The sequence below is a fragment of the Zonotrichia leucophrys genome, chromosome 29 (genome assembly GCF_028769735.1).
Source record: "Zonotrichia leucophrys gambelii isolate GWCS_2022_RI chromosome 29, RI_Zleu_2.0, whole genome shotgun sequence".
Classification (NCBI taxonomy): domain Eukaryota; kingdom Metazoa; phylum Chordata; class Aves; order Passeriformes; family Passerellidae; genus Zonotrichia; species Zonotrichia leucophrys.
In genome coordinates, this window is record NC_088198.1 from 1,142,407 (window position 1) to 1,170,174 (window position 27,768).

A 27,768-nucleotide genomic window follows, 5' to 3' on the forward strand; every position below is an offset into this window, starting at 1 on the left:
AGATAGTATATTTAATATATGATAGTCTGAATCTATGACAGTATATTTAATACATGATTGACTCTATGGCAGTATATTTAATATATCATAGACTCTATGACAGTATATTTAATATATCATAATAAACTCTATGAGTGTATTTAATATATGATAACCTGACTCTATGACAGTATATTTAATATATGATTGACTCTATGATAGTATATTTAATATATAATAGTCTGACTCAATGAATGTATATTTAACACACCAGAGAGTGTATTTAATATGTGATAATCTGACTCTATGACAGTATATTTAATTTAATATATCATAGACTCTATGACAACATATTTAATATTTGATAATCTGACTCTATGATAGTATATTTAATATATTATAATATATATTTAATATATTATAGTCTGACTCTATGATAGCATATTTAATATATCATAAACTCTATGATAGTATGTTTAATATATGATAATCTGACTCTCTGATAGTATATTTAATATATAACAGTCTGACCCTATGACAGTATATTTAATATATGATAGACTCTATGACAGCATATTTAATATATGATGGTCTGACTCTATGACAGTATATTTAATATATCACAGACTCTGTGACAGTACATTTAATATATGATTGACTCTATGATAGTATATTTAATATATAATAGTCTGACTCAATGAATGTATATTTAACACACCAGACAGTGTATTTAATATGTGATAATCTGACTCTCTGACAGTATATTTAATATATCACAGACTCTCTGACAGTACATTTAATACACGCTGGTCTCCGAGCCCCTGCAGGCTCTGGCGCCACCCAGGGCCACCAGAGCAATGTCCCAGTGTCCCCACGGCTCTGCCCCCCACGAACCCGCAGCGCCAATGGCTCGGGACAGCCCAGGGCGGGCTCATTCAGCCCCAGCCCTGATGAATGAATCATTCAGCAGCAGCAATGCCGCAGTACAGAGCGAGCGCGGCGAGGATCAAACACAAACCCGGAGCTGCTCCGTGCGATGGAGGAGAGGGGCAGCACACAAACCCGGAGCTGCTCCATGGGATGGAGGAGAGGGGGCAGCACATAAACCCGGAGCTGCTCCATGGGATGGAGGGGAGAGACGGGAGGGGGCAGCGCATAAACCCGGAGCTGCTCCATGCGATGGAGGGGAGGGGGCAGCACAACCCGGAGCTGCTCCGTGGGGCGGAGGGGGCAGCACACAAACCCGGAGCTGCTCCCTGGGATGGAGGAGAGGGGCAGCACACAAACCTGGAGCTGCTCCATGGGATGGAGGAGAGGGGGCAGCACATAAACCCGGAGCTGGGATGGGATGGAGGGAGGGAGGAGAGGGGGCAGCACATAAACCCGGAGCTGCTCCATGGGAGGGAGCAGAGGGGCAGCACAAACCCGGAGCTGCTCCATGGGATGAGGGGAGGGAGAAGGGGGGAGAACGTAAATCCGGAGCTGCTCCATGGGGCGGAGGGAGGGAGCAGAGGGGCAGCACATAAACCCGGAGCTGCTCCGTGGGATGGAGGAGAGGGAGAAGGGGGGAGAACGTAAATCCGGAGCTGCTCCATGGGATGGAGGAGAGGGGGCAGCACACAAACCCGGAGCTGCTCCATGGGCAGAGGGAGGGAGCAGAGGGGGCAGCACAAACCCGGAGCTGCTCCGTGGGATGGAGGGGAGGGAAGAGAGGGGCAGCACACAAACCCGGAGCTGGGATGGGATGGGACGGGATGGGACGGGACGGGACGGGACGGGACGGGACGGGATGGGATGGGATGGGATAGAGGAGAGGGGGCAGCACAACCCGGAGCTGGGATGGGATGGAGGGATGGAGGAGAGGGGGCAGCACATAAACCCGGAGCTGCTCCATAGGATGAGGGGAGGGAGAAGGGGGAGAACGTAAATCCGGAGCTGCTCCGTGGGCAGAGGGAGGAGAGGGGCAGCACAAACCCGGAGCTGCTCCATGGGATGAGGGGATAGAGGGGAGGGGGCAGCACAAACCCGGAGCTGCTCCGTGGGATGGAGGAGAGGGGGCAGCACACAAACCCGGAGCTGCTCCGTGGGATGAGGGGAGGGAGAAGGGGGGAGAACGTAAATCCGGAGCTGCTCCATGGGGCGGAGGGAGCAGCACATAAACCCGGAGCTGCTCCATGGGATGAGGGGAGGGAGCGGAGGGGCAGCACACAAACCCGGAGCTGCTCCATGGGGCGGAGGGGAGGGAGAAGAGGGGGCAGCACAACCCGGAGCTGCTCCGTGGGATGAGGGGAGGGAAGAGAGGGGCAACACACAAACACGGAGCTGCTCCATGCGATGAGGGGAGGGAGAAGGGGGCAGCACATAAACCCGGAGCTGCTCCATAGGATGAGGGGATAGAGGGAAGGGGGCAGCACAACCCGGAGCTGCTCCGTGGGATGGAGGAGAGGGGGCAGCACACAAACCCGGAGCTGCTCCATGGGATGAGGGGAGGGAGAAGGGGGGAGAACGTAAATCCGGAGCTGCTCCATGGGGCGGAGGGAGCAGCACATAAACCCGGAGCTGCTCCGTGGGATGAGGAGAGGGGGCAGCACACAAGGGATGGGATGGGATGGGATGGGATGGGATGGGATGGGATGGGATGGGATGGGATGGGATGGGGATGGGGATGGGGATGGGGATGGGGAGGGGATGGGATGGGATGGGATGGGATGGGATGGGGTGGGATGGGATGGGATGGGATGGGATGGGATGGGATGGGATGGGATGGGATGGGATGGGATGGGATGGGGATGGGATGGGATGGGATGGATGGGATGGGATGGGGATGGAGGGAGCAGAGGGGGCAGCACAAACCCGGAGCTGCCCCACATTCAGCCGCCCAGGCACCTCCATTCAGCGCCCATAACTGTCCCAATATTCTACCTAAAATTCCAGCTAAATATAGATAAATATGAGATCTATTTTAAATATATATAAATATACAAACCATATATACATATATAAATAAAATACATATATAAATAAAATACATATATAAATAAAAATGTAAAAATATAAAATAATATAAATATAAATTATATAGGATATATATAAAAATATAAAATTATCTAAATATATAAAATAAAAATATAAAAACAATATAAATATAAAATATATATCATTAAAAATATATTAATATAAATATAATAAAAATATAAAAATATAAATATTAAAAATATATAATATATAAAAATATAAAAATATATCAATAAAAATAAAATTATAAAAATATAAATATTAAAAATATATAATATATAAAAATATATTAATATATATAATAAAAATATAAAACTTAAAAGGAATATATAAATATAATTAAAATAGAATATATATAGAATATATATAAAAATATTAAAATAAAAATATTAAACACGAAATATTGAAATAGCTGTGTAAAATATTTTAAAAATATTAATATATAAATAAAATGAAAATTAATATTAAAATATAAAATTGTATAAATATTACATATATTCAATATATAAATATCTATTAAATATAGAAATAGAAATAAATATATAAAATAAAAATATAAAAATTAAACTAGAAAATTATATAAATATATTAAATGTATGTAAATATAAGAATAAATATATAAAATAAAAACTAAATTATGAGAATTATATAAATATATAGAATACACAGAATATATTATATATATATATATATATATATATATATATATATATATATATATATATAAGTAGGGAACTGTTCAGGATTCCATCTCCCTTCCTGCATCCTAAAAAAAAACCCCAAAGCAACCCAAGTTAACCCATTAATGACAAAATACAGAGTGAGTTTTAATAAAGAAAAATAAAATTTAAAACCTATTAACTCTGGATTTAGAGGTTTTCCATAAATATTTTTGAGTTTTCCCAACAAAATATTCAAATAAATCCTGGATTCCCTGAGAGAGGAAATTGCCATTCATACGGAAATACAGAGTGAGTTTTTATAGAGAGAAATAAAATTGTATAGACAATACACAGTGAGTTTTAATAAGGAAAAATAAAATTTAAAATCTATTAACTCCAGATTAAAGGTTTTCCAGAATTATTTTTGGGTTTTCCCAACAAAACATTAAAATAAATCCTGGTTTCCTAAGGATTTTTGAGAGGGGAAATTGCCATTAATAAGAAAATACAGAGTGAGTTTTAATAAAGAAAAATAAAATTTAAAACCTATTAACTCCAGATTAAAGGTTTTCCAGAATTATTTTTGGGTTTTCTCAACAAACATTTAAATAAATCCTGAGAGAGGAAATTGCCATTCATAAGGAAATACAGAGTGAGTTTTTATAGAGAGAAATAAAATTGTATAGAAAATACACAGTGAGTTTTAATAAGGAAAAATAAAATTAAAAATCTACAAACTCTGGATTTAGAGGTTTTACAGAATTATTTTTGAGTTTTCCCAAAAAACATTAAAATAAATCCTGGTTTCCTAAGGATTTTCGAGAGGGGAAATTGCCATTAATAAGGAAATACAGAGTGAGTTTTAATAAAGAAAAATAAAATTTAAAACCTATTAACTCCAGACTTAAAGGTTTTCCAGAATTATTTTTGGGTTTTCTCAACAAATATTCAAATAAATCCTGGATTCCCTGAGAGAGGAAATTGCCATTCATACGGAAATACAGAGTGAGTTTTTATAGAGAGAAATAAAATTGTATAGACAATACACAGTGAGTTTTAATAAAGAAAAATAAAATTTAAAACCTATTAACTCTGGATTTAGAGGTTTTCCATAAATATTTTTGGGTTTTCCCAAAAACCATGAAATTAAATCCTGATTTCCTAAGGATTTTTGAGAGGGGAAATTGCCATTAATAAGAAAATACAGAGTGAGTTTTAATAAAGAAAAATAAAATTTAAAACCTATTAACTCTGGATTTAGAGGTTTTCCATAAATATTTTTGAGTTTTCCCAAAAAACATTTAAATAAATCCTGGTTTTCCTGAGAGGGGAATGATGAGAGGAGCTTTAAGGTCCCTCCCAAACCAAAATTGGAATTTTTTGGAATCCTGAGATTCCAAAATTCCCTGGTAAAATGGAATTTTTGCTCTCTCCCCGGTGGGAATTTGGGATTTTTCCTCATTTTGGGAGCTCAGTGAGGGGTTCAGGTCTAAGCAGAACAAATGCTGCCAAAAATTCCACGTCTGAAGCCAACCTGGAGGAGAAAAAACCCAAAATTTTGCCATTTTTGGGTCAAATTGGGCTCAAAGCTCCCAGTCCTTCGAACAAAATCCCATTTCCTCATGGAATTTCCTGCCTCAGAAATGTCAATTTTGGGATAACACCTTCCCAAACAAAGTGAATTTTGTGTCTAAACTCAGCTCGGGAGGAATTAATTCCTCAAAGATTAAAAAAAAAAATAAATTGTCAAAGCAAGAGCAAAACCATTGGAAAAGTTCATTAAAAAAAATAAAATAAAATAAGAAATTGAAGGGAGCTGCTGTGCTGAGTGGGCCGGGCCTGCCCACACTCAAGGGAACCCAAAATTGTGAATTTTTCTGGGAAAAAGGAGGAGCAGCAGTGACTCAGCCTGCAGGAGACGCAGATCCTGCTCCTGGGGGATTGGGCTCCTGTGGGATTTGGGGTTCTGTGGGATTGGGGCTCCCGTGGGATTGGGGTCCTGTGGGATTTGGGGCTCCCGTGGGATTTGGGGCTCCCGTGGGATTGGGGTCCTGCTTCTGTGGGATTTGGGGTTTCTGTGGGATTGGGGCTCCCTGGGATTGGGGTCCTGTGGGATTTGGGGTCTTCCTGTGGAATTGGGTCCGTGGATCGGGCTCCTGTGGGATTTAGGGCTCCTGTGGGATTGGGGCTCTCGTGGGATTGGGTCCTGTTCCTGTGGATTTGGCTCTGTGGGATTGGGTCCTGCGGGATTGGGCTCTGTGGATTCGGGCTCCTGGATTGGGGTCCTGTTCCTGTGGATTTGGGCTCCTGTGGGATTTGGGGCTCCCGTGGGATTGGGGTCCTGTGGGATTGGGGTTCTGTTCCTGTGGGATTTGGGGCTCCCGGGGGATGTTGGTGCTCAGGGCACCGGGGATGTGCCCACAGCCCCAGCTGGGCTGGCACGGGTGGGGCAGGGATGGATGGAGCCCCTTCCTCTTCTTCCTCATCTTCCCCATCCCCTTTCCCTTCTTCCCCCCCTTCATTTTTCCTTTTCCCCTTCCCCTCTCCCTTCCCCTCCTTTTCCCCTTTTACTTTTTCCTTTCCCTTCCCCATTCCCTTTCCCTTCTTCCCTTTCTTCTTCCCCTGCTCCTCCCTTCTTCTTCCCTTTCCTTTTCTCCTTCTTCTTCCCCTTCCCCCTTTTCCTTTCCTTTTTCCTTCCCCTTCTCTTTGCCTTCTTCCCCTTCATTTCCCCTTTCCTCTTCTTCTTCTTCTTTTTCCTTTTCCTTCCTCTTCCCTTCCCCTTTTTTCTTCCCCTTCCTATTTCCCCTCTCCTTCTTCTTCCCGTTATTTCTTTTGTTCTTCCCTTTCTCTTTCCCCTTCTTTGTCCCCTTCCCCATTCCCCTTCCTCTTCCCTTCTCCTTCCCCGTTCCCCTTCCCCTTCTTCTTCCCCATTCCCTTTCCCTTCCACTTCTTCCCTTTCTTCTTCCCCTTCCCTTTTCCTTCCCCTTCTCCTTCTTCCCCTTCTTTTCCCCCTTCCTCTTCCTCTTTTTCCTTTTCCTTCCTCTTCCCTTTCCCCTTTTTCTTTCCCCTTCTTCTTCCCCTTCTTCCTTTCCCCTTCCCCTTCTTCCCCTTTTTCCTTTTCCTTCCTCATCCTCTTTCCCTTTTTCCTGCCCCTTCCTCTTTCCTTTTTCCTTTTCCTTCCTCATCCTCTTTCCCTTTTTCCTGCCCCTTCCTCTTTCCCTTTTTTCCTTTTCCTTCCCCTTTTCCCCTTTCCTTCCCCTCTTTCCTTTCCCTTTTTCTTCCCCTTCCTCTTCTTCTTTTTCCTTTTCCTTCCCCTTCCCCATTTCCTTTTTCCTTCCTCTTTTTCCCTTTCCCCTTTTCCCTTTTCCTTCCTCATCCCCTTTCCCTGTTTCCCGTCCTTCCTCTTTCCCTCTTTCCCTTTTCCTTCCCCTTCTTTTCCCCACACTTTTCCCATTTTTTATTCCCTTGGGATTTCCACTCCTGCAGCCACAGTGAGAGGCTCAACATCCTCCCCAAAAAAACATGAAAACATTTTAAAATTTGGGTTTCAAGCCTTTGGATCCAACCAGAAATGAAAATTTGGGAAAAAAAATTAAAGCAAGAAAATCAGCTTGGCAGAGGAAAGGAGAGGAAGCAGCAGCAGCTCTGAATATTGGCAAAATCGGGATTTTTTAAGCCAAAAAACCCAAATAAAAAAATACTTTTGAAAAGTCTTCAAGGTGCCAAGCTCTGCTCCCGCTCCAAATTATCTGGGAATAACCCAGGGAGTGACTGAGGCGGGAGAGGAGCTCCTGAATCTGCTCGGAAATTCGGAATTTTGGCAAAATTCCAAATTTCCTGGGGCAGCCACCTCCTCCTTGAGGATAATTCACATAAATCCATTTATTCCAATTTAATCTGGGTTTTAATTTATATTAAATGAAATAACGAGGCTGGGAGCAGTGGTTTGGGCACTTTCAATGAGTGATTTGGGCACTTTCCCCCACATAAAATCAGGGTTTGGAATGGCAGCAAATAATTCAAATAAAATCAATTTTTTCCAATTAATCTGGTTTTTAATTCAGATTAAATGAGATAATGAGACTGGGAGCAGTGATTTAGGCACTTTCCCCCTCATAAAATCCAATTTATTCCAATCAATTCAAACCAAATCAATTGATTCCAATTAATCTGGTTTTTAATTCAGATTAAATGAAATAACGAGGCTGGGAGCAGTGATTTAGGCACCTTCTCCCCACATAAAATCAGGGTTTGGAATGGCAACAAATTAAATTTAGCAATACAATGGCAGCAAATAATTCAAATAAAATCAATTTATTCCAATTAATTCTGGTTTTTAATTCAGATTAAATGAGATAACAAGGCTGGGAACAGCGATTTAGGCACTTTCAATGAGTGATTTAGGCACTTTCCCCCACATAAAATCAGAGTTTGGAATAGCAGCAAATTAAATTTAGCAATACAATGGCAGCAAATAATTCAAATAAAATCAATTTATTCTAATTAATTCTGGTTTTTAATTAATTTTAATTGAGATAACGAGGCTGGGAACAGCGATTTAGGCACCTCTCCCACATAAAATCAGGGTTTGGAATGGCAGAAAATTAAATTTAGCAGCACAAATGGCAGCAGAGCTAAAAGAGGAACCAAGGGGGGATCCGGTGTCCCCACTGCTCCTCCCTCAGGAATTCAGACAAAATAAAAAGGAAAATCAAAAAAAGAAAAATAAAAAAAAAGAAAAATCAAAAAAAAGAAAAATCAAAAAAAAAAAGAAAAATAAAAAAAATTTAAAAAAAAAAAAAAAAAGAAAAATAAAAAAAAGAAAAATCAATTTATTCCCATCTAGGTCAGTCCCTCTGAGCAGGGAATCCTGCAATGGGTTGGGTTGGGAGGGATTTTAAAGCTCAAAACTTTAAAATTTAAATTTTTTTAAAGCCCAAGACTTTAAAATTCGAAACTTTAAAGCTGAAAAACTTGAAAATTCAATTTTTTTTAAAGCTCAAAATTTTTTAAAGCTCAAAAAATTTAAAGGTTTAAAGTTTCACCATGTAATTCCACTTTCTACAATATTTTATTTATGGCATTTCTAAATGAGCATTTTTTATCTCAAGGTTTGTACATAGGTTTGGAGAATTGGAGAATTCTCTATAAATTCATTTCCTACACTTGGAAATTCAGATTTGAACCAGGGAATCCAAATGGAAGGCAAAAAATTTAAATTAATTTAAATTAAGAGAGAGAGAGGTGGAGCCCAGATTTGAGCCAGAAAACTCAAATGGAAGGCAAAAATTTTAAATTAATTTAAATTAAGAGAGAGAGAGGTGGAGCCCAGATTTGAGTGAGGAAATTCAAATGGAAGGCAAAAATTTTAAATTAATTTAAATTAAGAGAGAGGGAAGTAGAGCCCATGTTAGGTTTGAGCCCAGGAACTCAAGTGGAAGGTAAAAATTTTAAATTAATTTAAATTAAAAGAGAGTGAGCTCAGATTTGAGCCAGGGAACCCAAATGGAAGGCAAAAATTTTAAATTAATTTAAATTAAATTGTTCAGGAAGGAGCACCGAGGATTTTGGTGATGTTTCTTCTCAGCAGAAGCTGAAGCACAAATTTCTACCAGCACATTTCAAACTGACCCAGGGATGCTTTAATTAACACTTTAATTAACACTTTAATTAACACTTTAATTAACACTTTAATTACCAGGGGACAACTCTGACCCTCAGCCCAAATTTTGCAGGTGCCAAAAGCAGAATTCCTGTGAGGATTTCCAGGATTTAAACCCAAAAAAAAATCCAAAAACTCACACAAACTTTCACCAGCACATATCAAACAGACCAAAGGATTCTTTAATTAACACTTTAATTACCATGTTAATTACCAGGGGACAACCCTGACCCTCAGCCCAAACTATGCAGGTACCAAAATCAGAATTCCTGTGAGGATTTCCACGATTTAAACAAAAAAACATCCAAAAACTCACACAAATTTCTACCAGCACATTTCAAACTGACCCAAGGATGCTTTAATTAACACTTTTATTAATTACCATCAACTCATCTACAGCACCTCCTGCCAGAGGATCAACTCTGACCCTCAGCCCAAATTCCTGCAGGTGCCAAAATCAGAATTCCTGTGAGGATTTCAAGGATTTAAACCCAAAAAGAAATGCAAAAACTCACACAAATTTCCACCAGCACATTTCAAACTGACCCAGGGATGCTTTAATTAACACTTTAATTAACACTTTAATTACCAGGGGACAACCCTGACCCTCAGCCCAAATTCCTGCAGGTGCCAAAATCAGAATTCCTGTGAGGATTTACAGGATTTAAACCAAAAAAATCCAAAAACTCACACAAACTTTCACCAGCACATTTCAAACGGACCCAATGATGCCTTAATTAACACATTAATTAACACTTTAATTACCATCAGCTCCTGCCAAGGACAGAAACAACCCTGACCCTCAGCCCAAATTCCTGCAGGTGCCAAAATCAGAATTCCTGTGAGGATTTACAGGATTTAAACCAAAATAAAACCTCAAATTTCTACCAGCACATATCAAACAGACCCAGGGATGCTTTAATTAACACTTTAATTAACACTTTAATTAACACGTTAATTACCAGGGGACAGCTCTGACCCTCAGCCCAAATTTTGCAGGTGCCAAAATCAGAATTCCTGGGAGGATTTCCAGGATTTAAACCCAAAAAACCCCCAAAAAATGCTCAAAAACTTCTACCAGCACATTTCAAACGGACCCAATGATGCTTTAATTAACACTTTAATTAACACTTTAATTACCATCAGCTCCTGACAGCGGACAGAAACAACTCTGACCCTCAGCCCAAACTCCTGAAGGCGCCAAAATCAGAATTCCTGTGAGGATTTCCAGGATTTAAACCAAAATAAACCTCAAATTTCTACCAGCACATATCAAACAGACCTGAAGATGCTTTAATTAACACTTTAATTACCACTTTAATTACCAGGGGACAACTCTGACCCTCAGCCCAAACTCCTGAAGGCGCCAAAATCAGAATTCCTGTGAGGATTTCCAGGATTTAAACCCAAAAAAACCCCAAAAAATGCTCAAAAACTTCTACCAGCACATTTCAAACGGACCCAATGATGCTTTAATTAACACTTTAATTAACACTTTAATTACCATCAGCTCCTGACAGGGGACAGAAACAACCCTGACCCTCAGCCCAAACTATGCAGGTACCAAAATCAGAATTCCTGTGAGGATTTCCACGATTTAAACCAAAAAAACCAAACCAAACCACTCAGGAATTTCTACCAGCACATTTCAAACAGACCTGAAGATGCTTTAATTAACACTTTAATTACCAGGGGACAACTCTGACCCTCAGCCCAAATTTTGCAGGTGCCAAAATCAGAATTCCTGTGAGGATTTCCAGGATTTAAACCCAAAAAAACCCCCAAAAAATTCACTTTTTTAATGGATCCCAGCAGCACAGACCCCTCCAAAGCAGCACCTTCCCCGCTGCTGGGAGATCCCAGGTTGGGAATAAATCCCTGGAAAAGGGAAAATATCTCTGGGAAAAGGGGAATCGCCTCATGGAAAAGGGGAAACATCTCCAGGAAAAGGGGAAATATCTCTGGGAAAAGGGGAATTACATAGAGGAAAAGGGGAATCGCCTCATGGAAAACGGGAAACAAATTGAGGAAAAGGGGAATCACATTCAGGAAAAATGGAAACATCTCCAGGAAAGGGGAAACACATCCGGGAAAAGGGGAAACACATCTGGGAAAAGGGGAAATAACTCCAGGAAAATGGGGAAATGTCTCCAGGAAAAGGGGAATTACATCGAGGAAAAGGGGAATCGCCTCATGGAAAAGGGGAAATAACTCCAGGAAAAGGGGAAACATCTCCAGGAAAAGGGGAAATACATCCAGGGAAAGGAGAAATAACTCCAGGAAAAGGGGAATCGCCTCATGGAAAAGGGGAAACAAATCCAGGAAAAGGGAAATCACATCCAGGAAATTTGAGGTTTTCTTTTGGTTTAAATCACCTCCAGGAAAAGGGGAAACACATCCAGGAAAAGGGAAAATATCTCCAGGAAAAGGGGAAATATCTCTGGGAAAAGGGGAATTACATCCAGGAAAAGGGGAATCGCCTCATGGAAAAGGGGAAACAAATCCAGGAAAAGGGGAAACGCATTCAGGAAATTTGAGGTTTTCTTTTGGTTTAAATCACCTCCAGGAAAAGGGGAAATGTCTCCAGGAAAACGGGGAATCACATTGAGGAAAAAGGGAATCATTCAGGAAAAGGGGAAACGCATTTGGGAAAAGGGGAATCATGAATCACCACCAGGAAAATGGGAAACATCTCCAGGAAAAGGGGAAATATCTCTGGGAAAAGGGGAATCGCCTCATGGAAAAGGGGAAACACATCCAGAAAAAGGGGAATCACATTCAGAAAAACGGGAAACACCTCCAGGAAAAATGGAAACATCTCCAGGAAAAGGGAAATCACATCCAGGAAATTTGAGGTTTTCTTTTGGTTTAAATCACCTCCAGGAAAAGGGGAAACACATCCGGGAAAAGGGAAAATGTCTCCAGGAAAAGGGGAATCACATTGAGGAAAAAGGGAATCATTCAGGAAAAGGGGAAACGCATTCAGGAAAATGGGAAACATCTCCAGGAAAAGGGGAATTACATCGAGGAAAAGGGGAATCGCCTCATGGAAAAGGGGAAACACATCCGGGAAAAGGGGAAACACATTCAGGAAAACGGGGAAATGTCTCCAGGAAAAGGGGAATTGCCTCCAGAAAAAGGGGAATTACATAGAGGGAAAGGGGAATCGCCTCATGGAAAAGGGGAAACAAATCCAGGAAATATGGAAACATCTCCAGGAAAAGGGAAATCACATCCAGGAAATTTGAGGTTTTCTTTTGGTTTAAATCACCTCTAGGAAAAGGGGAAATGCATCCGGGAAAAGGGGAAACATCTCCAGGAAAAGGGGAATCACATTTAGGAAAAGGGGAATCGCATCCAGGAAAATGGGAAACATCTCCAGGAAAAGGGGAAATATCTCCAGGAGAAGGGAAAACAAATCCATGAAAAGGTGAATCACATTCAGGAAAAGGGGAATCGCCTCATGGAAAAGGGGAAACAAATCCAGGAAAAATGGAAACATCTCCAGGAAAAGGGAAATCACATCCGGGAAAAGGGGAAACGCCTCCAGGAAAATGGGAAACATCTCCAGGAAAATGGGAAACGTCTCCAGGAAAAGGGCAATCCCTCCCAGGACAGCGTTTCAGAGCACCCACGCTGTCCCTGAGGACACCCCAGCACCGCCCCCGCCCCCGGTACCGGCGGCTCTCGGGCTCCACGTGCTCCGCTCACGGGCCCGGGGCGGCGGCTCCGGGAGAGCCCCCGGGAAGCGCCGGGAGCGGCGGAGACACCGCGGGAACGGGCACCGAGAGGGGCACGGCGGGAGCCGGACCCGGAGAGCGGCGGGACAGGAACCGAGGCTGGACCCCGAGACGGGCACGGCGGGAACCGGGTACCGAGAGAGGAGACCGGGAGCCGGAGCCGGAGATGGGACGGAGCCGAACCCCGAGAGCGGCGGGACGGGAACCGGGGCCGGACGGGAACCGGAGCCCGAGAGGGAAGACCGGGAACCGGAGCCGGAGCCCGAGAGGGGCCGGACGGGAACCGGGGCCGGACGGAGCCCGCACCGAGCGACCCCGAGAGGGGCAGGAACCATCCCCGGGAACCATTCCCGAGCCGGGAACCCCGTCCAGGAACCATCCCCCGGAGCAGCTCCGGGAACCATCCCCGGACCGAGAACCATCCCCGGACCGGGACCCATCCCGGGAACCATGCCGGGAACCATCCCCGGGCCGGGAACCTTCCCCGGGCACCATTCCCGGAGCAGCCCCGGCCCGAGAACCCCCCCCCGTGCCCGCTGCCCCGCGATCGCCCCGGTGCCCCCAGCCCCGCTCCCCCCCCCTCCGCCCCCGCCGCACTTACCGGGACCGGGCCGCGCCGCGCCGGGCCCTGCGCCGCGGGGCCGCCGCCGCCACCCCGGGCCGGGCCGGGGCTGGGCCAGCCCTGCGGGGTGGGGCGGGATGGGGATGGGGAGGGGGGGGAGGGGGGGGTGAGCGGAACGGGGAAAAACGGGAAAGAAACGGGAAAAAAAAAAAAGGGAAAGAGGAGGCGGCCCCTCCCCCGCGGCGTGCGCGCTGCGTCAACGCGCCGTGCGCGCTGCGTCATCATCGTGCGCCCGCTGCGCCCGCGTTGCTGTGGCAACCGGAGGGACGCTACGCGGGAGGGGCGGGGGCGCCCCCTGGCGGCGCGGAGGGAGAGGGGGCGCCTTTTATGGAAAGGGGCGGGGGGCGGTGGGCGGGGCTAACGACAGGCTCCGCCCATCAGGTATAGCTCCGCCCCCTCGGGGGTCCCGCATGGGCCGGGGTCCTCCGAGCGCGGGGTCCCGAATTCCCCAGGGATCCCAAATTCCCCAGGGGTCTCACATGTGCCCAGTGACCCCACATTTCCGTCCCCTGGGATCCCAAATTTTCCAGGGGTCCCACATCTCCCCGGGAGTCCCAAATTCCCCAGGGATCCCACAGCTCCCAGGATCCTCTATCCCCGGGGATCCCAAATTTTCCAGGGGTCCCACATGTGCCCAGTGACCCCGAATTCCCCAGGGATCCCACATGTCCCCAAGGCTCCCACTTCTCTCCAGGGACCCCGAATTCCCCAGGGGTCCCACACCTCTCCTGGGGTCTCACATCACCAGAGATCCCACATCCTGTAAGATCCCACATCACCAGGGACCCCAAATTCCCCAGGGGTCCCACATGTCCCCAAGGCTCCCACTTCTCTCTAGGGACCCCAAATTCCCCAGGGGTCCCACACCTCTCCTGGGGTCTCACATCACCAGAGATCCCACATCCTGCAAGATCCCACATCACCAGGGACCCCCAAATTCCACAGGGATCCCACATTTCCCCGAGGATCTTGCATCACCAGGAATGCCAGAGCCCCTAGGACCCTCCGTCCCCAGGATCCCAAATTCCCCAGGGGTCCCAAATTTTCCAGGGATCCCACATTTCCCCGGGGGTCCCACATCCCCAGGAGCCCAAATTCCCCGGGGATTCTCCATCCCCGGGAACCCCACATCTCTGGACACCCCTCATCCCCCAGGGAACCCCGATCCACCTGGAATTCCCTTTCTCTGAGGATCCCCCATGGGTTGGGATCTCCCATCTCCACCTCCAACCACCCCTCGACCCCCCCAAATCCCCTTCTCTGGGGATCCCCGACCTCCAGAGATCCCCAAAGACCCCTTGACCCCCCAAAATCCCCTTCCGTGACCTCCAGAGATCCCCCTACCCTCGGGGACCCCCCCATTGGTGAGGATCTCCCATTTTCAGATTTCTCCACCTCCAACGAACCCCTCGACCCTCCCAAATCCTATTCTCTGGGGATCCCCAACCTCCAGAGAACCCCCATTGGTGGGGATCTCCCGTTTTCAGGTATTTCCACATCCAACCACCCCTCGACCCCCCAAAATCCCCTTCCCTGACCTCCAGAGATTTCTCCACCCTCAGGGATCCCCCACTGGTGAGGATCTCCCATTTTCAGATTTCTCCACCTCCAACCACCCCTCGACCCCCCAAAATCCCCTTCCCTGACCTCCAGAGATCCTCCCACCCTCGGGGATCTCCCACTGACCGGCATTTCCCATCTCCAGAGATCCCCAAAGACCCCTCGACCCCCCAAAATCCCCTTCCCTGACCTCCAGAGATCCCCCACCCTCGGGGACCCCCCAACTCCGTGTCCCTCCAGGATCCTCCCGGTGTCCCTGGGAGTCCTCACCGCGTCTCTGCCGGTGCACCGGGCCGGGATGGCACCGAGGTGACACCGGGATGGCACCGAGGTGACACCGGGGTGTCCCCAATGTCCCCCCCGAGCAGCCCCAGCCCCACCGGCCCCGCTCCACCTTAACGGGAGCGGCGGCTCCGCTGTGCCCGGGCGGCTCCGGCGGAGCTCGGGGGCGTTGATCTCGCCCGGATCAGCCAATGTTCGCGGCCGCGTCGGGAGAACGAGCCCGGTGCTCCCGGCTCAGCCCCGCTCCTCTCCGTGCTCCCGTTCTGCTGCTCGGACGCTGCCGGGCGTCGCTCCCGTTGTCACCTCCCGCCACCGGGGATGTCGCTGACCGTGCTTCTCCTCCTGCTGAGCCTCCCGCGGGTGGCCGGTGCCAAGGGCGGCTGGTGCCCGGTGTGCGGGGTGGCCTCGCTGGCCCCCGGGGCTCAGCGGGACGCGCTCCTGGCTCTGGCCAAGCAGAGCATCCTGGCCAAGCTCCGCTTACCGGGCAGGCCCAGCGTGCCGCGGCCGCCGTCCCGGGGCTCGCTGCTCACCGCGCTCCGTGCCATGCTGCGGGACGGGGCTGCCACCCCCGGGATGCCCCGCGATGCCACCCCCGGGGTGCTCCAGGATGGATCTGACACCCCCGGGATGGTCCGGGATGGATCCGGTACCCCCGGGATGGTCCGGGACGGGGCTGCAACCCCCGGGATGATCCGGGATGCCAGCCCCGGGATGCTCCAGGATGTCAGTCCCGGGATGATCCGCGATGCCAGCCCCGGGATGATCCAGGATGGATCCGCCACTCCCGGGATGGTCCGGGACGGGGATGCCAGCCCCAGAATGATCCGCGATGCCACCCCCGGGATGCCCCGGGATGGATCCGGCACCCCCGGGACGCCCCGGGATGGATCCGCCACCCCCGGGATGATCCAGGATGCCACCGCCACCCCCGGGATGCCCCGCGATGCCATCCCCGGGGTGCTCCAGGATGGATCCGGCACCCCCGGGATGATCCAAGATGACACCCCCGGGACGCCCCGGGACGGCGGCGGGACGGCGCTGCAGGAGTACGAGCTGCTGAGCTTTGCTGAGCCCGGTGAGGGCGGATCCTGCGGGTTTGGGGCACCGGCGGAGGGAGGTGCGGGGCAGGGCCGGGTGCGGGGACGCCGCTGCTGGAAGCGGGGACACCCTCGGAGCTGCCCGGATGGGAGGGTGGCACATGCGCTGCTCCATCGTGGCACCTGTTGGCCACTCGGGCTGAAGCCTCCCCTTGTGCTGGAGGTGAAGGGGTGGCACGGCCACGTTTTCCTAAAATGGGATTTTTTAGCCTCGGTTTTCTGTCGGCTCCTAGCGTGGGGATGGAGCTGCACAGCTCGCTGTGCCTCCACATCCCGCCCAGAGCAGTGGGTGCCTCATTTCACTCCAGAATCTGCTGCTTCTGCAAGGAGAAAACTCCCCAAAACACACTCAGGGCTCCTGAAAAGAAAAATAAATATCGCCACTGGGAAAAAAGTATTCAATTTCTCACAGACAGCTTTCCTTGGTGACCCCATCTCACAGCGCATCCTGAACTGTCACAGACACATTTTCTGAAAAATCCCTTTGCCAGGATTTCTCTCCTGAGAAGCTGAGAGGCCTCAGAAATGAAATATAAACAATATTATTAAATATATGAAATATAAACAAAAATATAAATAATGGTTATCTGCTGCTGTGGAATGCAACAGGTGCGTCTGTGATTGGTCTCGTGTGGTTGTTTTTAATTAATGGCCAACCACAGTTCAGCTGTCCTGGACTCTCTGAGTTTGTCACCAGTTTTTATTCTGATTCTTGTCTGGCCTTCTGATGGCTCCTTTCTCTTTCTTTAGTATAGTTTGAATATATCATTTTCTTATCATATAATATGACATTATATGATGATATGATATGATATGATATGATATGATAAATAAATTGTAATGTAATTTGTATAATATAATACACTATGATTGATATGATATAATATATGTATTACATTACATTACATTATATTATATGTATTCTATTACATTGTATATAATATAGTATAATATAATATAATATAATATAATACAGCTCCTTTCTCTTTCTTTAGTATAGTTTTAATATATCATTTTCTTATAATATAATATGACATTATATGATTATATGATATGATATGATGCTATATGATATGATATGATATGATAAATAAATTATAATGTAATGTAATATGTATAATATAATACAATATGATTGATATGATATAATATATGTATTACATTACATTACATTACATTGTATATAATATAATATGGTATAATAGGATATAATATGATATAATACATATAATTAATATAATATCATATAACTTAATATAATGTAATGTAATTTATATTATATTATATTATATTATATTATATTATATTATATTATATTATATTATATTATATTATATTATATTATATTATATTATATTATATTATATTATATTAATTATATTATATCAGCCTTCTGAGAACTTGGAGTCAATTCTCATCTCCCCCCTCACCTTGGGGACCCTCACAACACCACAACAGGGCTGGGTCAGGATTTCCCTTCACTCTTGACCCCGCTCTTGCTTCTCTGCGCAGGACCCTCCACTCCCCGCAGCGTCCGCCTCCATTTCCACTTCTCCCCGGAGCTGTCCAGGAGCACTGAGATCCACCAGGCCTCGCTGTACCTGTTCTGGCCATCCCCTGGCACCCACCCTGTCACCATCAGGCTCCTCCAGCCGGACCCAGCCCTTCCAAACCTGACCGTGAGCAGCGAGACCCGGCTGCAGGTGCAGAGACCCGGCTGGACCACGCTGGACATCGGAGCAGCCGCGCAGAACCTCTTCACCCGGGACACCCCTCTGCTCACGGTGCACCTGGAGCTGCCAGAGGGCTGCGGGTCCCCTCTGCCATCCCACCACGGCGATTCCCACCGGCCCTTCGTGGTGGCCAAAGCCCGTTCCAGGGCTGCCCACCGTGTCCGGCGGCGCGGCGCCGACTGCGGCGCGGACCCGCGGATGTGCTGCCGCCGGGAGTTCTTCGTGGATTTCAAGGAGATCGGCTGGGAGGATTGGATCATCCAGCCCGAGGGGTAGGTCTTGCGGAGATAATCAAAATTCCACAACTTTTTTTGTGAAGTTTTGTGGAAGTTGTAAAACCGGTGTGTTTATGACAGCGCTGGACGCATGTGGGAATCGTTCTTTTAAAATTACACGTGTACCTCTGGGGACTTCAGGTCCCTTTTTATCCCCTTCTCAAATTTCACAATAGGCTGTGAAAGGGACAAGATGGGCACCACGGTGCTGGTACCTGTGTTTTGTGGAGATAAACAAAACTCCACAACTTTTTTGTGGAAGTTGTAAAGCCCGTATATTTATTACAGTGCTGGATGCATGTGAGAATCATTCTTTTAAAATTACATGCGTACTTCTGGGGACTTCAGGTCCCTTTTTATCTCCTTCTCAAATTTCACAATAGGCTGTGAAAGGGACAAGATGGGCACCACGATGCTGGTACCTGTGTTTTGTGGAGTCAACCAAACTCCACAATTTTGGTGAAAGTTGTAAAGCCAGTGTGTTTATTACAGCGCTGGACGCATGTGGGAATCATTCTTTTAAAATTACACTCGTACCTCTGGGGACTTCAGGTCCCTTTTTATCTCCTCCTCAAATGCATGGTACCTGTGTTTTTGTGGAGATAAAAAAACTCCACAACTTTTGTGAAAGTTGTAAAGCCAATATGTTAACTCAACACTGGACCACATGGGAATAATTCTTTTAAAATGACACACGTACCTCTGGGGACTTCAGGTCCCTTTTTATCTCCTCAAATTTCACAATAGGCTGTGAAAGGGACAAGATGGGCACCACAGTGCTGGTACCTGTGTTTTGTGGAGTCAACAAAACTCCACAACTTTTTTGTGAAAGTTGTAAAGCCAGTGTGTTTATTACACGTGGACGCATGTGGGAATCGTTCCTTTAAAATGACACGTGTACTTCTGGGGACTTCAGGTCCCTTTTTATCTCCTCCTCAAATGCATGGTACCTGTGTTTTGCGGAGATAATCAAAATTCCACAACTTTTGTGAAGTTTTGTGGAGATAAACAAAACTCCACAACTTTTTTGTGAAAGTTGTAAAGCCAGTATGTTTATTACAGCATGTGGGAATCATTCTTTTAAAATTACACACGTACCTCTGGGGACTTCAGGTCCCTTTTTATCTCCTTCTCAAATACATATGCACACAATTTCACAATAGGTTCATACATGTTCATTTTTATGAATTTTGCGTGACATTTGCTGCCAGCTCTTCTTCATCAGAAAGAATTCTTTCACACAAGTTGTCTGCGACAGCCGTGGACAGCGCGCCAGGAGAATGAGGTTGGGTGTGTTCCCTTCGATGGCCATGGGAGCCACCTCAATCCCCATGGGTGTTTGTTGTCGCCCCCAATAACAAAGTTCTCACTGTCCAATCTTGTGCAATCTTTTGTCACCTTCTGGGAGTCCTCTGGTAGGTCCACTCCAATGACTGTCCACGGAGAAAACCTGAAAACAAAAGCTTGAAATGCTTGTGAGGCTGAGACAGAGTAGAAATCCTCCAGAATAGAAATCCATTTTGATTTAGGTGAAATGTGCATCTTTAAATCTGTGTAGCCCAACTGCAAGGCCTAGGCTCAGGGGAAACTGAGTAGAAATTCTCCAGAGCAGAAATCCATTTAGATTTGGGTGAAATGTTCATCTTTAAGTCTGCGTAGCCCGACTGCAAGGCCTAGGCTCAAGGGAAACTGAGTAGAAATTCTCCAGAGCAGAAATCCATTTTGATTTGGGTGAAATGTGCATCTTTAAGTCTGTGTAAAGTGACTGCAAGGCCTAGGCTCAGGGGAAACTGAGTAGAAATTCTCCAGAGCAGAAATCCATTTTGATTTGGGTGAAATGTGCATCTTTAAGTCTGTATAACTTGACTGCAAGGCCTAGGCTCAGGGGAAACTGAGTAGAAATTCTCCAGAGCAGAAATCCATTTTGATTTAGGTGAAATGTGCATCTTTAAATCTGTGTAGCCCAACTGCAAGGCCTAGGCTCACGGGAAACTGAGTAGAAATTCTCCAGAGCAGAAATCCATTTTGATTTAGGTGAAATGTGCATCTTTAAGTCTGTATAACTTGACTGCAAGGCCTAGGCTCAGGGGAAACTGAGTAGAAATTCTCCAGAGCAGAAATCCATTTAGATTTGGGTGAAATGTGCATCTTTAAGTCTGTATAACTTGACTGCAAGGCCTAGGCTCAGGGGAAACTGAGTAGAAATTCTCCGGAGCAGAAATCATTTAGATTGGGTGAAATGGCGTCTTAAGTCTGTATAACTTGACTGCAAGGCCTAGGCCAGGAAACTGATAGAGAATCTCCAGAGCAGAAATCCATTTAGATTTGGGTGAAATGTTCATCTTTAAGTCTGCGTAGCCCGACTGCAAGGCCTAGGCTCAGGGGAAACTGAGTAGAAATTCTCCAGAGCAGAAATCCATTTTGATTTGGGTGAAATGTGCATCTTTAAGTCTGTGTAGCCCAACTGCAAGGCCTAGGCTCAAGGGAAACTGAGTAGAAATTCTCCAGAGCAGAAATCCATTTTGATTTAGGTGAAAGGTGCATCTTTAAGTCTGTATAATGTGACTGCAAGGCCTAGGCTCAGGGGAAACTGCTTGAATGAAGGACAGAGATAAGGGGGGGAGACAGAGGGTGATAAAGAGAGACTGCTGTGAGAGCAGGTCAGCCTGGCCTAGGAATTCTTTCTGATAAAGAAGAACCAGCGGCAAATGTCACGCAAAATTCGTAAAAATGAATATGTGTGAACCTATTGTGAAATTGCATGCATGTGTATTTGAGAGGGGGATAAAAAGGGACCTGAAGTTCCCAGAGGTACACATGTCATTTTAAGGATAGAAATCACGTCATGTGTCCAGCGCTGTAATAACAAACATACATGTTTTATTTTTCAGCATCAGTCCCATTACATGGTTATGACAATGGGAAGATGCCACCAGCTCACATTCCAGGCAGCAGACAAAGAACTTAATGTTACAACTCACTTTATACCTTTTTTTGACCAATCACCCAAAGCAAAAGCACATTGACAGCAGTTCTATCCAATCACCATAAGCACAGGTACCTTTGGTTAAAACAATGCTTGCTTATTTCCAATACAATACCTGCTTGTGAGTCTTAAACACAACACACAGAGCTCCATTATTAAGCTTTAACTTTCCTAATATCTTGCTAGATAAACTTTCTGCAGCTTAGAGAGCTATTCAGACAAGCGTTAATACACAGACCATTGTTCTATTTGCCTTTGCTTTTCTACAGTTTAAGTAATTTTTCGGCTGACCTATCTCATGGCTGCTGCTTAGCTCTGCTGTGTCTGAGGCCTGCATCTTGCAGCTTTCCCAAAACACTCTAATTTTGTAGATTCCCAGCTATGTTTTCCAACCCCAGAGACTCAACTCAAAAAAACGTACATTTCGCTTAAATCCAAACGGATTTCCACCCCGTAAAATTTCTCCTGTGCCTCAGGTACCACATGAATTACTGCTCGGGGCTGTGCCCGCTGCACATGGCCGGCGTCCCCGGCCTGGCCGCCTCCTTCCACACGGCCGTGCTCAACCGCGTCAAGGCGGCGAGCGCGGCGGCGGCCGTGGATTCCTGCTGCGTGCCCACGCGGCGCCGCCCGCTCTCGCTGCTCTACTACGACCGCGACGGAAACATCGTCAAGACCGACATCCCCGACATGATCGTGGATGCTTGTGGCTGCACCTGAGCGGGGAGGGAGAGGGTGGGGTGGGATGGGGTGGGATGGGATGGGATGGGATGGGATGGGATGGGATGGGATGGGATGGGATGGGATGGGATGGGGGTGCGCCTTCCCAGCTCCTCCTGGCTGGACGGACGGACTGATGGACAGAGGGACTGATGGACTGAAGGACTGAGGGGCTGAGGGACTGATGGACTGATGGACTGATGGACTGAGGGACTGACGGACTGACGGACTGATGGACTGAGGGGCTGAGGGGCTGAGGGACTGAGGGACTGACGGACTGACGGACTGAGGGACTGATGGACTGAGGGACTGATGGATGGACAGACTGATGGACTGAGGGACTGAGGGGCTGAGGGACTTCTCCTGATAGTCTGAGGGACTGACGGATTGATGGACTGACGGACTGACGGACTGAGGGACTGAGGGATTGATGGACTGAAGGACTTCTCCTGACAGACTGAGGGACTGATGGACTGACGGACTAACAGACTGATGGACTGAATGACTGATGGATTTATGGACTGACGGACTTCTCCTGACAGACTGGCGGACTGAGGGACTGAGGGAGTGACGGACTGATGGACTTCTCCTGATGGACTGATGGACTGAGGGACTGACGGACTTCTCCTGATGGACTGATGGACTGAGGGACTGACGGACTTCTTCTGGATGCTGCAGAACCCGTATCAGGACAGTCCCTCTGTCTGTCTGCTCCATCAGTCCCACCCAGTGCTGCTGGGACTGGTGAGGACGCAGGGCAGGGGTCACCCCACGGTCCCACCCGGGTGCAGGGAGGCTGAGGAGGGAGAGAAAAGGGAAATCAACCCGGGGGAGGAATTGTCTCCCTCTTCAGGCACCCCAGTGTTCAATAGAGACTCCCAGTGGTGTGCACGTGTGTGCCCTGTCATTCCCTGGCACATCCTTAGTGCTCCTGGCACGGGACAGACCCAGGATGGCACAGGACAGACCCAGGGTGGCAGAGGACTGACTCGGGATGGCACAGGACAGACACAGGATGGCACAGGACAGATGCAGGATGGCACAGGACAGACCTGGGATGGCACAGGACAGTTCTGGAATGGCACAGGACAGACGCAGGATGGCACAGGACAGACCCAGGGTGGCACAGGACAGACCCAGGATGGCACAGGACAGACTCAGGATGGCACAGGACTGACCCAGGATGGCACAGGACTGACCTGGGATGGCACAGGACAGACCCAGGATGGCACAGGACAGACCCAGGGTGACACAGAACAGACCTGAGATGGCACAGGACATACCCGGGATGGCACAGGACAGACCCAGGATGGCACAAGGCAGACCCGGGATGGCACAGGACAGATCTGGGATGGCACAGGACTGACCCAGGGTGGCACAGGACTGACCCAGGATGGCACAGGACAGATCTGGGATGGCACAGGACTGACCCGGGATGGCACAGGACAGACCTGGGATGGCGCAGGACAGACCCAGGGTGACACAGGACAGATCTGGGATGGCACAGGACAGACGCAGGATGGCACAGGACTGACCCAGGGTGGCACAGAACAGATCTGGAGTGGCACAGGACAGACTCGGGATGGCACAGGACAGACCCAGGATGGCACAGGACAGACCCAGGGTGGCACAAGGCAGACCTGGGATGGCACAGGACTGACCCAGGATGGCACAGGACTGACCCAGGATGGCACAGGACTGACCCAGGGTGGCACAGGACTGACCCAGGATGGCACAGGACAGACCCAGGGTGGCACAGGACAGACCCGGGATGGCACAGGACAGACCCAGGATGGCACAGGACAGACCCAGGATGGCACAGGACAGACCCGGGATGGCACAGGACTGACCCAGGGTGGCACAGGACAGATCTGGGATGGCGCAGGACAGAAAAATCCCCCTGAAAAATCCCTTTGCCAGGATTTTTATCCTGAGAAGCTGAGAGGCCTCAGGAACAAAATGCAAACATTGATTATCTGCTGCTGTGGAATGCAACAGGTGCATCTGTGTTTGGTCTCATCTGGTTGTTTTTAATTAATGGCCAATCACAGTCAGCTGGCTCAGATTCTCTGGTCAGTCACAGGATTTTATTATCATTCCATTTTTTTTATTCCTTGCCAGGCTTCTGATGAAATAATTTCTTCTATTCTTTTAGTATAGTTTAAATATCATATATATAATAAAATAATGAAACAACCTTCTGAAACTCATGAAATCCTTTCTTCTATTCTTTTAGTATAGATATAATATAACATAACATAACATAACATAACGTAACATAATATAATATAATATAATTAATATAATATAATATAATATAATATAATATAATATAATATAATATAATATAATATATATCATAAAATAATAAAACAGCCTTCTGAAACGGATGAAATCCTTTCTCCTATTCTTTTAGTACAGTTTTAATATAATGTAATATATATACTAAAATAATAAACCAAGCCTTTTGACACTTGGAGTCAAGATTCCCATCTCTTCCCTCACGCTGTGAGCACCACCACAGTGGTCTGTAATTCCCACCAGGAAAGGGCAATTCCCTTGCTGGGACCAAATCCCCCATTCCACCAAAACCACCTGAATTTGGCCATCCCTGCCCCAAATCAGGACAGAACTGAGAAATTCATTTTTTTCCTTTTGGAGCGGACGGATTTAGGGGCAGCCTCAGCCCCCAGAGCATCCCCTGGGCTCCTCCCTGGCCCCGTGCCCCTCGCCAGCGTGGTGACACCAAAGTGGGACATGGGACACGTCAGGGCCGTGAGAGCAGGGGACAAAGGGCGGCTCTGACACTTCTGCCCCGTTACGTAACCGGGCTCGGGTTTCTCCACCTGTCCCCCGTGTGCCAGGACCGGCAAAAAGGGGAGATCTCGGGGGTTTAGCTGCTCTGAGTGACCCCAAGATGTGTTAGAAAATCTCTTTGCCCAGCCTGGTGGTCGAAGGAGGAGGCAGAATTCTTCTATTCTCATTCTCAGGGTTATTTATTGTTTCTTATCTATAAAATTCTGTCTTTTGTCCAGCTGAGGTTTGCTCAGCGACACAGACAGAGGCACTCTGCCTGCCCCCAGGGGGGTGTTATCTTTTTATACTAAAAACTGCGTGTACAATATTTACAATTAATTCCCAATACCTATAACCCATGTTAGACAGTGAGCTTCTACTCTAAACCAATCCCAAAGTGCCAACATCACCCAGAAAATGGAGAACAAGAAGAAGAAGGAGAAGAAGGACAGGACATGCCCAGATTCCTCCATCTTGCCTCCTGAACCCCCATTCTAAAAACCCCAAAATTCTACATTTTCACCCAGTGATTAATTCACTGTCATTCTACTCAAACTCTTGTGGCTTGTAACTCCTCACACAAAGCTGGTAATTGTTTCCAGCCCTTGGGGTGGTGTTAGTTTTTTATACTAAAAACTACCTGTACTTTATTTACAATCATTTTCCAATACCTTTCACCTGTGTCAGACAGTGAGCTTCTACTCTAAACCAATCCCAAAGTGCCAACATCACCCAGAAAATGGAGAACAAGAAGAAGAAGAAGGAGAAAGAGGAATCTGGGCATGTCCAGCCTATCTTGCCTCCTGAACACCCATTCTAAAAACCCCCAAAAAATCCATTTTTCACCAGGTGGGGAGAGGCTCAGAAGAGTGAAGAGGTGCTCTGAGACCTTCTCCCCATCCAGCTCCACATCCTGTCCCTGCTCCAGGAGCAGCGAGGCACCAGCCACGAGCAGGGATGGGTCCTCCTGGAGGGCTGGAGACACTGGGGAAGGGATGGAAGGGACATAAATGTGGGACAGGATTGCACACATCCTCCCAGCAGCCCTGCTGGAACAGGTGTGGGTCATCCTGGAGGACTGGTGACACTGGGAAGAGATGGAAGGGATGGAAGGGCCACAAGCAGTTTGTCACACATCCTCCCCCTGCCATGCTGCAGTAGAGATGGGTTGTCTTGGAGGACTGGAGAGGGGATGGAAGGGACACAAACATGTGGCAGTTTGTCACACGTCCTCCAGCAGCCCGCCTGGAGCAGGGATGGGTCATTCTGGACGGCTGGTGACACTGGAGAAAGGATGGAAGGGACACAAGCAGTTTGTCACACATCCTCCACCTGCCATGCTGGAGCAGGAATGGTTTGTCCTGGAGGGCTGGAGAAGGGATGGAAGGGATGGAAGGGACACAAACCTGTGGCAGCTTGTCACACATCCTCCCACCTGGAGCAGGGATGGGTTGTCCTGGAGGGCTGGTGACACTGGGGAAGGGATGGAAGGGATGGAAGGGACACAAACCTGTGGCAGCTTCTCACACATCCTCCCACCTGGAGCAGGGATGGGATGTCCTGGAGGGCTGGTGACACTGGGGAAGGGATAGAAGTGATGGAAGGGACACAAACATGTGGCAGTTTGTCACACATCCTCCCAGCAGCCCTGCTGGAGCAAGGATGGGATGTCCTGGAGGGCTGATGACACTGGGGAAGGGATGGAAGGGATGGAAGGGACACAAACCTGTGGCAGCTTCTCACACATCCTCCCACCTGGAGCAGGGATGGGATGTCCTGGAGGGCTGATGACACTGGGGAAGGGATGGAAGGGATGGAAGGGACACAAATGTGTGGCAGTTTGTCACACATCCTCCCACCTGGAGCAGGGATGGGTTGTCCTGGAGGGCTGGTGACACTGGGGAAGGGATGGAAGGGATGGAAGGGACACAGGTGTGTGGCAGTTTGTCACAAGTCCTCCCACCTGCCGTGCTGGAGCAGGGATGGGTTTTCCTGGAGGGCTGGTGACACTGGAGCAGGGATGGAAGGGACACAAACCTGTGGCAGTTTGTCACACATCCTCCCAGCTGGAGCAGGGATGGGTTTTCCTGGAGGGCTGGTGACACTGGAGCAGGGATGGAAGGGACACAAACCTGTGGCAGTTTGTCACACATCCTCCCAGCAGCCCTGCTGGAGCAAGGATGGGATGTCCTGGAGGGCTGATGACACTGGGGCAGGGATGGAAGGGACACAAACCTGTGGCAGTTTGTCACACATCCTCCCACCTGGAGCAGGGATGGATTGTCCTGGAGGGCTGGAGAAGGGATAGAAGAGATGGAAGGGACACAAACGTGTGACAGTTTGTCACACATCCTTCCAGCAGCTCTGATGGAGCAGGGATGGGTCATCCTGGAGGGCTGGAGAAGGGATGGAAGGGACACAAACCTGTGGCAGCTTGTGCACACATCCTCCCAACCCTGGCTGGAGCAGAGATGGGTCATCCTGGAGGGTTGGTGACATTGGGGAAGGGATGGAAGGGACACAAACCTGTGGCAGTTTGTCCCACATCCTCCCACCTGGAGCAGGTATGGTTTGTCCTGGAGGGCTGGTGACACTGGAGAAGGGATGGAAGGGATGGAAGGGACACAAACCTGTGGCAG

General features: G+C 47.7%; 2 protein-coding genes across 2 annotated transcripts in view; one reads left to right on the top strand and one right to left on the bottom strand.

Annotated features, from left to right (window-relative positions):
- The window catches only part of R3HDM2 (R3H domain containing 2), a 99,926-nt gene extending 86,160 nt beyond the window's left edge, over positions 1–13,766 (bottom strand). The window contains exon 1 of the mRNA XM_064734620.1: positions 13,660–13,766. The gene's annotated coding sequence lies outside the window, so the exon portion shown is untranslated. The remainder of the gene's footprint in view (positions 1–13,659) is intronic.
- Positions 13,767–15,604: 1,838 nt separating this feature from the next.
- On the top strand, positions 15,605–22,333 carry LOC135459045 (inhibin beta C chain-like). Its single transcript, XM_064734649.1, has 3 exons — positions 15,605–16,597; positions 18,132–18,624; positions 22,090–22,333. The coding sequence occupies exons 1-3, from the start codon at positions 15,841–15,843 to the stop codon at positions 22,331–22,333; spliced, it is 1,494 nt and encodes a 497-aa protein (XP_064590719.1). The 5' UTR covers positions 15,605–15,840.
- The last annotated feature ends 5,435 nt before the right edge of the window (positions 22,334–27,768 follow it).